We start from the raw sequence: 12,281 nt of genomic DNA, 5'->3' as shown, positions 1-12,281 counted from the left end.
ATGTTTTCTTTTTTTTGAGTCAATAAATATTCAAAGTAAAAATGTAAAAATGTGCTTAACAAGTCACATAATAATATGCAATAATAGTGTTCAATTTTTAGTCTTTGATTTTTGAATGACTACCTCATCTCTGTACCCCACACATACCATTATCTGTAAGGTCCCTCGGTCAAACAGTGAATTTCAAACTCAGACTCAACCACAAAGACTAGGGAGGTTTTCCAATGGCTTGCAAAGAAGGGCACCTATTGTAGGTGGGTAAAAATTAAAAATATCATGCTCCCTTTTAGCATGGTGAAGTTATTAATTACACTTTGGATGATATATCAATAGACCCAGTCACTACAAAGATACAGGCGCTCTTCCTAACTCAGTTGCCAGAGAAGAAGAAAACTGCTCAGGGATTGGCAAATGGTGACTTAAAAACAGTTACAGAGTTGAATGGCTGTGACAGGAGAAAACTGAGGATGGATCAACAACATTGTAGTTACTTCACAATACTAACCTAATTGACAGAGTGAAAAGAGAGAAGCCTGTACAGAATAAGTGTTATGTTTGGGGCAAATCCAATACAACACATTACCGAGTACCACTCTCCATATTTTCAAGCATAGTTGTGGCTGCATCATGTTATGGGCATGCTTGTAATCGTTAAAGACTGGGGAGTTTTTCAGGATAAAACAACTAAAATGGAGCTGGTTCAGTCTGCTTTCCACCAGACACTTGGAGATGAATTCACATTTCAACAGGAAAATAACCAAAATCACAATGCCAAATCTACACTGGAGTTGCTTACCAAGAAGACAGTAAATGTTCCTGATTAGCCGAGTTACAGTTTTCACTTAAACCTACTTGAAATCTATGGCAAGACCTGAAAATGGTTGTCTAGCAATGATCACCAATAAATTTGTCAGAGCTTGAAGAATTTTGAAAAGAATAATGGGCAAATGTTGCACAATCCAGGTGTGGAAAGCTCGTAGAGACTTACCCAGAACGACTCACAGTTGTAATCGCTGGCCAAAGGTGCTTCTACAAAGTATTGACTCAGGGGTGTGAATACTTATGTAAATGAGATATTTCTGTATTTCATTTAGTTTTTTGGCAAAAAAAATCATAACAAATGTTGTAATTATGGGGTTTTGTGTGTAGATGGGTGAGAAAGAAAATCTGTTTGATCCATTTTTTATTCAGGCTGGAACACAACTAAATGTGGTATAAGTACTTTCTGAAGGCATTGTAGGTGTATAACGTCACAAAACACTTGTTATTTGTTCATCTCAACAACACAAGCTGAAAGAAAGCCTCTCTGTGTGTGGGCATGATGAGCATCTTCAAACGGATGTCTGATGGCGATATCAAACAGAGATACAGTGTGTCCTGCACAACCAGGATGCTTCCTTCCCAACAAGGAACAGGGATGAGTCCATATAGGAAGACAGGGATTGACTGCCAAACCCATTCAAATTCCCTGTTCCCTCTCTCCCCAACAGGTTTTAAGCTCCCGTACTGACATGTGACTACTAAGCTCTTTCTTCCCATCTCCTCTCCTCTCCCCCATCCCTCCATCCTGCTTAGAGATTTACACAAAGCTCTGTCATTTGGTGCATAAGTCAATGATGTGATGTGCTACACTGTGGATTTGAGGAGAATCACTCATATTGCTCTCCCGTTGTGTGTGTGTGTGTTTTAGGGATGTTTGGGTCCAAAATCAGACAGGGAAATTATATGATTTGCACCTGTCTATCTATTAGCCTACCGAGGGTATATTCCTGAACAGCAGTGTGTGTGTCCACGTGACCGCTACTTACAGCAAGTCACACTCCAGAGTAGGTAATAAAGGAAGCATAACCAGAGCATCAGAAGAGACAGAGTGAGAGAGAGACAGAGAGAGGTAACAAATGGGACAAACACCTAATTGAGACTGTGTACAATCCTCTGTGTACAACGTAAAACACCAAATAATGCATGCAGAGCAGAATTAGGCCGATACCCGCTAATGATCAAAATCCGGAAAAGAGCTGTTAAATTCTACAACCACCTAAAAGGAAGCGATTCATAAACCTTCCATAACAAAGCCATCACCTACAGAGAGATGAACCTGGAGAAGAGCCCAATAAGCAAGCTGGTCCTGGGGCTCTTTTCACAAAAACAAACAGACCCCACAAAGCCCCAGGACAGCAACATAATTAGACTCAACCAAATCATGAGAAAACAAAAAGATTACTTGACATATTGGAAATAATTTACAAAACAACAGAGCAAACTAGAATGCTATTTGCCCCTAAACAGAGAGTACATAGTGGCAGAATATCTGACCACTGTGACTAAACCAAAATTAAGGAAATCTTTGACTATGTAGACCCATTGAGCATAGCCTTGCTATTGAGAAAGGCCGCCGAAGGCAGAACTGGCTCTCAACAGAAGACAGGCTATGTGCACACTACCCACAAAATGAGGTGGAAACTGAGCTGTACTTCCTAACTTCCTGCCAAATGTATGACCATATCAGATTACACAGACCCACAAAGAATTCAAAAATAAATCACATTTTGATAAACTCCCATACCTATTGGGTGAAATAACAATGTGCAATCACAGCAACAAGATTTGTGACCTGTTGCCAGAAGAATAGGGCAACCAGTGAAGAAGAAACACCATTGTAAATACAACCTATATTTATGTTTATTTATTTCCCATTTTGTACTTTAACTATTTGCACATCATTACAACACTGTATATAGACATATTGACACTTGAAATGTCTTTATTCTTTTGGAACTTTTGTGAGTGTAAGGTTTACTGTTAATTTTTATTGTTTATTTCACTTTAGTTTACTATCTATTTCACTTGCTTTGGCAATGTTTACATTTGTTTCCCATGCCAATAAAGCCCCTTGAATTGAATTGAATTGATAACGAGAGAGGGGAAGAGTCAATGAGAGACCACGTGGATCTGGGAGTAGAGAAACACCATGTTATTGAGTTCACCTACCAGACCATAGTCTGCTGAACCAAACACACACACACACACACACACACACACACACACACACACACACACACACACACACACACACACACACACACACACACACACACACACACACACACACACACACACACACACACACACACACACACACACACACACACACACACACACACACACACACTCTTTCTCTGTCCCGCTTTCTTTACATTCCTCTTGTAACGTCTGTCACCCTTTCAGTCAGTTCTACACTCATTTAGGAGTAAGATACAGTCTCATTCAGAAGTCAATGCATAGGAGAGTAACACTAGCTCTCAAACTCCAAGTGCCGAGATCCAAACCAGAACATTTTACATTTATTTTAATTCCCTTCCATTCATTTCACAGCATGGCCCTAGTCGTTATCCAGGAGGGACTTGGCTCTGGCCCACCAGCGGGTCTGACCTGCTATTTGGATTAACTGGTTTAGAGTGGCGGTTGAAAGAGGTGGGAAATTGGACCATCCTTTCATACTGTGATGGTGGCAGATGCTCCCCTCACATGCACTCACACACACGCATGCCCCCCCCCCCCCCAATACACGTGCATGTACCCCACATCCCCAATAAACACACAAACACATATAGAAGACAGATATATCAAGAAGTCTGCTAGACGCCCTCAATCTCCCACAAATTATCAAGGAACCTACCAGGTACAACGCTAAATCCGTAACCATGGGCACCCTCTTAGACATCATCCTGACCAACTTGCCCTCTAAATATACCTCTGCTGTCTTCAACCAGGATCTCAGCGGTCACTGCCTCATTGCCTGCGTGCGTAATGGGTCCGCGGTCAAACGACCACCGCTCATCACTGTCAAACGCTCCCTAAAACACTTCAGCGAGCAGGCCTTTCTAACCGACCTGGCCCGAGTATCCTGGAAGGATATTAACCTCATCCTGTCAGTAGAGGATGCCTGGTTGCTCTTAAATAAGCATGCCCCATTCAAAAAATGTAGAACTAAGAACAGATATGGCCCTTGGTTCAGGAACTAATATACTCAGTCAGTTAGGAAAGCTAAGGCTAGCTTTTTCAAACATAAATTTGCTTCCTGTAGCACTATTTCCAAAAAGTTTTGGGACACTGTAAAGTCCATGGAGAATAAGAACATCTCCTCCCAGCTGCCCACTGCACTGAGGAAAGGAAACACTGTCACCACCGATAAATCTACGATAATCGACAATTTCAATAAGCAATTTTCCACGGCTGGCCATGCCTTCCACCAGGCTACCCCTACACCGGGCAACACCTCAGCACCCCCTGCAGCAACTTACCAACCCCCCCCCCATTTCTCCTTCACCCAAATCCAGATAGCTGATGTTCTGAAAGAGCTGCAAAATTCTGTATCCCTACAAATCAGCCGGGCTAGTCAATCTGAACCCTCTCTTTCTAAAATTATTTGACGAAATTGCTGCAACCCCTATTACTAGCCTGTTCAACCTCTCTTTCGCATCATCTGAGATCCCCAAAGATTGGAAAGCTTAGCCCCGAACACTCTACTCAGCCAACTGGATGTAGTCTATCACAGTGCCATCCATTTTATCACCAAAGCCCCATATACTACCCACCACTGCGACCTCTATGCTCTCGTTGGCTGGCCCTCACTACATATCTGTCGCCAAACTCTCTGGCTCCAGGTCATCTATAATTCTTTGCTAGGTAAAGCCCCGCCTTATCTCAGCTCACTGGTCACCAAAGCAACACCCACCCTCAGCACGGGCTCCAGCAGGTATATTGCACTGGTCATCTCCAAAGCCAACACTTCCTTTGGCCACCTCTCCTTCCAGTTCTCTAATGCCAATGACTGGAACGAATTGCAAAAATCTCTGAAGCTGGAGTCTTATATCTCCCTCTCTAACTTTAAGCATCAGCTGTCAGAGCAGCTTACCAATCACTGTAAAACTACACAGCCAATCTGTAAATAGCACACCCGACTACCTCATCCCCATATTATTACTTATTAATTATTACTCCCCATATTATTACCCTCTTGCGCCCCAGTATCTCTACTTACACATCATCATCTGTACATCTATCACTCCAGTATTAATGCTAAATTGTAATTATTTTCGCCTCTATGGCCTATTTATTGCCTAACCCCTTAACTCTTCTACATTTGCACACACTGTATATATATCTCTATTTTTCTTTTCTTATGTGTTATTGACTGTACGTTTGTTTATGTGTAACTCTGTGCTGTTGTTTTTATCGCACTGCTATGCTTTATCTTGGCCAGGTTGCAGTTGTAAATGTGAACTTGTTCTCAACTGGTCTACCTGGTTAAATAAAGGGGAAATGATAATAAATTAAAAAAGGGGGCAACTCTGCAGAGAGTTGCAGAGACAGAAGTGATGAACACACACACACACACACATGCACCACCAGTAGAGTATTTTATCTAGCCGCCTCTTAAGAGGTGCTCCCAATAACCACGGAGACAGCGGGCCTCCCCATAACAACCACAGAAAGGAAACTGCTCTTAAGAGGTGCTCCTAATAACCACGGAGACAGCGGGCCTCCCCATAACAACCACAGAAAGGAAACTGCTCTTAAGAGGTGCTCCTAATAACCACGGAGACAGCGGGCCTCCCCATAACAACCACAGAAAGGAAACTGCTCTTAAGAGGTGCTCCTAATAACCACGGAGACAGCGGGCCTCCCCATAACAACCACAGAAAGGAAACTGCTCTTAAGAGGTGCTCCTAATAACCACAGAGACAGCGGGCCTCCCCATAACAACCACAGAAAGGAAACTGCTCTTAAAGCTGGAATCCGTACATGGTGAAACTGCCACGTCTGTTTGCAATATTACAACAATGAAGAAGTTACTTCAAACAACAAACACAGTTTGTCCCCCTTGGGCATCATTGTTAGGTAACGTGTGATAGAACAGCAGAGTATATACTGAGATCATTTTATTTTTACTATGCTGGATGCTCCTCTCCTCCATTTCATCAACAAAACTAAAACAATAACAAATGAGCTGCGGTGAACAGTGCTGTTGTTTCACCTTCTGCAGATTTCAGCTTTAACACATTGCTTCTCCCGCTCGCACACACACACACACACACACACACACACACACACACACACACACACACACACACACACACACACACACACACACACACACACACGTCGGTGGTTTCTCTTACTGCGTTTAAAAACACATAAATACACACACAAGAACGCTGAAGGATGTCCCCCAAGACAAACAAACACACACACTAAGACAATACAAAACTATCTGCTGTCAGTATCAACAACACCAATGAGAAAGAGCCCGTCATACCTTCATCTTCCAACAGGTATTCATGGCTGCTAGATCCTTGATCCCTACACACGCCCTCAGAGACACACAGACAGACAAAGAGTCCTGGGGGGGTTACATGCCCCTGTGTAAATCCTCTCCGAGGGAGATGAGACAACCGTTAGTTAATACAGAAATGGAAGCGCAGCAGTGTCACCCAGCTGTCTCCTTGGCGATGGCAGCTCCAATAACACACCCCTAGACAAAGACAGACAGAGCAGTAATAGAGAGATAGAGAGAAGGAGGGATAGAGGGAGGGAGAGAGAGAGACTGAAAGGCTGTCCTATATTTGCCTCTCACAGAGAGAGAGGCTCTGAGCTGCTGCTGCTATACTTGTCTGGGCTTGCCCTCTCCCAGCTACCCCCCCCCCCCCCCACACACACACACACACACACACACTAAGCCAACCCGGCAGGGCAGCAATCTGATTGGCCCCAAAAAAAACACTTCCTCCAGCTGATCCCAATGAGGGGAGCAGCGGTCTAAGGCGCTGCATCTCAGTGCTAGCGGTGTCACTACAGACACCCTGTATCTATTCCAGGCTGTATCACAACCGGCCGTGATTGGGAGTCTCATAGGGCGGCGCACAATTGGCCCAGCGTCGTCCGGTGTAGGCTGTCATTGTAAATAAGAATTTGTTCTTAACTGACTTGCCTAGTTAAATAAAATGTTAAATATTCCCTATGCTCACTCAGCTTAACCAGTGCCTACCCCTAACCTCACTCAGCCTGTCACTCGGCTACAAGCTCGATTGACACGCACGCACGCACGCACGCACGCACGCACGCACGCACGCACGCACGCACGCACGCACGCACGCACGCACACACACACACACACACACACACACACACACACACACACACACACACACACACACACACACACACACACACACACACACACACACACACAGAGCCTTAGGTGCGGGCTTGTCCCATTTAGATGGGAAAACACATGTTCATCTCCCTCCACCAATCAGAGATGACCTTACTTCCTGGCCCTCCAATCATCAGCGGGGAGAGAGACAAGTCTATCTACCCAATTTTTCACAAACTCTACGCACACTCACAAGACAATATATGCACACTATACTTTATACACACTCACTCTCACACACACACACTATGCTGACACAAAACCCACACACATTCACATATACACATTCACACACACACACTCACAACCACACACACATGCTTCTGCTACTCTGTTCTGTATTTTACTCTTATTATCTATCCTGATGCCTAGTCACTTTACCCTGCCTTCATGTACATCAGTGGCAGTCGGTGTCGTTTAATATGAGGGAGGACTGTTTTTTTATTAAGCATAGCCTTAATTCTATTACAGCATATTGGATGACTGTCATTCATATTCCATTCATCCATCTCAATGTAACAGCGAGAGGTTTAGGCGACTACATGATACAAACATTTTCACTATACCCATCATGAAGATGCTACAACCTAGCATACGAACAAAAATTTTAAACATAGGTGCACAGGTCAAGAGAAATTTGAGTAATCAAGGTGACAGACATTGACACATTCAATACCGCCTTGCACACTCTTACCTGCATCTAGCTGATCTAGAAAAAAACTTTCCAAGCCAAACCTTCATATCATAACAGTTAACTGCTACAAACAGCCTCTACATCGTTGTCACCATATTAACATCCTAGTCAACATAGCTACTAGAACTAACACGTTAGTAAACCCGCTACAATCATGCAGTACGGTGTACATTCAGCAAGCAGTTTAGCAGTTACACCGACAGGCCCCAGTGGCAATACATTTATAAAACCAAACACTAATTTGACTTGGAAGATTATCAGTGTTGCATAGCCATAGCCAGTTCAAATAGCAGCCTTCTCTGTTTGAGCCGGGTGTTTGAGTAGGCTAAACTAGATAGCTGCATTAGCTAGCTAAATGAGAAAAAAATACAACAAAATCTCCCTCCCTCCTTCACTCACTCCCTGCATTTTGGAAGAAATTAATTTGTTGAAAACTGTTCAACTATTGCCTTTCTCTCTCTTTGAGTCAACTACCCAACACATTGTATGCACTGCAATGCTAGCTAGCTGTAGCTTATGCTTTCAGTACTAGATTAATTCTCTGATTCTTATTTTTTTAAATTTTATTTAACATTTATTTAACTAGGCAAGTCAGTTAAGAACTTGTCAGTTATTTACAATGACAGCCTACCAACCGGCCTCCTGCGGGGACGGGGCTGGGATTAAAAATAAAATTTAAATATAGGATAAAACACACATCACGACCAGAGGGACAACACTACATAAAGAGAGACAACACTACATAACGACAACACTACATAAAGAGAGACCTAATACAACAACATAGCATGGCAGCAACACATAGCATGACATTGATTGGGTGGACAACATGTCAGTTCATGCTGCAAGAGCTCTGATAGGTTGGAAGACGTACTCCGGAAGTTGTCATGATTACTCATTAAGTCTATGGAAGGGGGTGAGAACCATGAGCCTCCTAGGTTTTGTACTGAAGTCAATGTACCCAGAGGAGGACGGAAACTAGCTGTCTTCCAGCTCCACCATAGTGCTACCCTACAGAGTGCTGTTGAGGCCACTGTAGACCTTCATTGCAAAACAGTGTGTTTTAATCAATTATTTGGTGACGTGAATATATTTAGTATAATTTAATCTAAACATGATAAATGTTATTTTATTCCTTGTCTTAGAATTTTTTCTTTTTATTACAATTGTGTAACTCTACATCATTGGGAAGGGCCCGTAAGCAACCATTTCACGGTAAAGTCTACACCCGTTGTATTCAGCGCATGTGACAAATAAAATTAGATTTGAAGTCAGAGGGAGTTCAGTTGACAGAGATTCATTTATTAGAGACATCCTCACAGCTGGATCCAAGAGCAAATCTAGATCTAGAGCCCCAATGGGTGTCAATTATATTAGTGTTACTGTTTATACATGGATGCAATTAATTTAGCACCATACTGAGTAGAACTGTAAAGATGTCAGAGAGATCAAATCTAATTATATTTGTCACATGCTTCATAAACAACAAGTGGACTTGAAATGCTTACTCAAGCGTCTTTTTCCAACAATGCAGAGTTAAGATTTTAAAAATCAATAACAAATATAAATGATATTAGAGGGAGAGAGGTAGGGAGGGAGGGAGAAAGAAGGAGAGAGGTACAGACGGAACAAGAAAAGGAGAGAGAAGGGGTGAGAAGGGGAGAGAAAGAGGAGAAGAGAGGGGGAAAGAAAGAGGAGGAGAGAAGAGGAGAAGTGCTACACACTGATATCTATTGAGTGGAAAAGACAATGATGAGAGATATGAGAGAAAACATGCTCATACTCCCAGATATTTAGAGTGGCTGAGAGGCTAAATCATTTTTTGGCAATAGACTATAAAAGTCTGTCTGTTTTATCGTATAAATACAGCATTATCTTATTTTGTATACAGGTATCATATTATTGTATTAAGTTGATGATCAGTTGCTGGTGGACACCAGGCTGTCTGTCTGATTTGATTCAAGACTAACTCCTGACTGAAGAAACAGAAGGCGAAAAAACTGCAGGCTTTGTCATGACATTAAATCAATCAATTGGGGGTGGTGGAGCTAACAAACAAAAAACAATAGCCAATCAGTGTTGAGTACAGTGGCATCCATGCCGCCAGCCTTTGTGGCGACAGCTTTACACAACACACGTTCCACATGACATGGTCAATTTGGCATCAACCAGCAGGCATGACGCTGTGTTTCTATGTTCACATTTAGGCTAGCTTAGGACATAGAGTGGGTCTATGTTAAGCACACACACACCCACACCCACCCACACCCACACACACACACACACACACACACACAGTCAGAGAAAATCTCCCACGTCTCGGGAGACTCACAGGGAGCTTAACCATGAGCCAATCAGAATAGGTCAGGCCACAGCTGTAGTGTGTGAGTACCACAAGAGGCTGCTGAGGGAAGGACGGCTTAGTCCTCACTTCCCCCTATCTGAGATACCTACTGCAGCCCTTATCCTCCACATACAACACCCGTTCTGCCAGTCAATTTGTGACAGGTCCCCAAATCTCTTCATTCAAAGACTCAATCTTGGACACTCTTACTGACACTTCACGTGATATTTTGTTGTCTCTACATTCTTGCACTCTGTGCTGCTGTCTGTGCCGAATAATATTTGTACCATGTTTTGAACTGCTACCATGTTGTGATGTTGCCATATTGTGTTGCTGCCATGCTGTGTTGTCTTAGGTCTCTCTTTATGTAAGAGAAAGGGGGGATACCTAGTCAGTTGTCCAACAATGTATTCAACTGAAATGTGTCTTCCGCATTTAACCCAACCAGTCTGATTCCGAAAGGTGCGGGGGACTGCCTCAATCGACATCCACGTATTCGGCCCCCGGGGAAGTGGGTTAACTGCCTTGCTCAAGGGCAGAAAAACATATTTTTACCTCGTCAGCTCGGGGATTCGATCCAGCAACCTTTCGGTTACTGGCCCAACATTCTAATCACAAGGCTTTATGTAGTGTGGTGTTGTGGTGGCTCTCTTGTCGTGATGTCTGTTTTGTCCTACCAAAATGCTTTTTGCCTTTTGGTAGGCTGCCTAGTTAAATAAAGGTTAAATAAAAATAATGTCTGGAATGGAGTTAATGGAATGGTATCAAACACATGGAAAACCAGGTGTTTGACGAGTTCGATACCATTCCATTGATTCCATTCCAGCCATTACTATGAGCCCGTCCTCCACAGTTAAGGTGCCACCAACCCCCTGTGGTGTGCATGTGTGTGTGTACTGTGTGTGTTCCCGGGGTTTTAGGTCAGGGCCAGGTCAAAGGACAAAGAGCTAAGAAGTGCTTTCACTTTCACTGAGCAACGCTGCTAATCGGCTTTGGGCGGGTAAACCCAGCCCTAAAAGGCCCTTACTGCTCTGCTCATGGACTTTGACCAGCAGTCATCACGCCACAGATTAACTGAAACAGCACAACAGCCCATAAAACACACAACTACAGTGCTCTCTGGGCATTACTGACAACCATATACGGTTTTATCAGAATGGCTCTATTTTTCTCAACTGACCACAATAAAAAAGTGGTCAGATGAAGCAGATGCTAAGCTACAGGACAGTTTTGCTAGCAAAGACGGGAATATGTTCAGGGATTCCTCCGATGGTATTGAGGAGTACACCACATCAGTCATTGGCTTCATCAATAAGTGCATCGATGATGTCGTCCCCACAGTGACCGTACGTACATACCCCCAACCAGAAGCCATGGATTACAGGCAACATCTGCACTGAGCTAAAGGCTAGAGCTGCCGCTTTCAAGGAGCGGGACTCTAACCCGGAAGCTTATAAGAAATCCCGCTATGCCCACCAACGAACCATCAATCAGGCAAAACGTCAATACAGGACTAAGATTGAATTGCACTACACCGGCTCTGATGCTCGTCGGATGTGGCAGGGCTTGCAAACCATTACAGGCTACAAAGGGAAGCACAGCCGAGAGCTGCCCAGTGACATGAGCCTACCAGACGAGCTAAACTACTTCTATGCTCGCTTCGAGGCAAATAACACTAAAACATGCATGAGAGCACCAGCTGTTCTGGAAGACTGTGTGATCAGGCTCCGCAGACGATGTGAGAAAGACCCTTAAACAGGTCAACATTCACAAGGCCGCAGGGCCAGACGGATTACCAGGACGTATACTGCGAGCATGCGCTGACCAACTGGCAAGTGTCTTCACTGACTTTTTCAACCTTTGTAATATCAACATGTTTCAAGCAGACCACTATAGTGTCTGTGCCCAACAACACTAAGGTAACCTGCCTAAATGACCACCGACCCTTAGCACTCACGTCTGTAGCCATGAAGTGCTTCGAAAGGCTGGTAATGGCTCACATCAACACCATTATCCCAGAAACC

General features: G+C 43.6%; 1 protein-coding gene across 6 annotated transcripts in view; it reads right to left on the bottom strand.

The window, feature by feature from the left end:
• The window catches only part of LOC129859393 (E3 ubiquitin-protein ligase MARCHF8-like), a 129,586-nt gene that overhangs the window by 47,552 nt on the left and 69,753 nt on the right, over nucleotides 1-12,281 (bottom strand). The window contains exon 1 of one of the 6 annotated variants that reach the window (XM_055929180.1): nucleotides 6,323-6,656. The exons of the other annotated variants lie outside the window; for them this stretch is intronic. Coding sequence (XP_055785155.1) covers nucleotides 6,323-6,346 — 24 coding nt within the window. The 5' untranslated portion in view covers nucleotides 6,347-6,656. Of the gene's footprint in view, nucleotides 1-6,322; nucleotides 6,657-12,281 lie in introns of those variants that run through there. 6 annotated transcript variants of the gene reach the window in all.

The sequence above is a fragment of the Salvelinus fontinalis genome, chromosome 1 (genome assembly GCF_029448725.1).
Source record: "Salvelinus fontinalis isolate EN_2023a chromosome 1, ASM2944872v1, whole genome shotgun sequence".
NCBI classification, from domain to species: domain Eukaryota; kingdom Metazoa; phylum Chordata; class Actinopteri; order Salmoniformes; family Salmonidae; genus Salvelinus; species Salvelinus fontinalis.
Note: the sequence above shows the minus strand (reverse complement) of the source record. Positions and strands in the feature narration are given on the sequence as shown.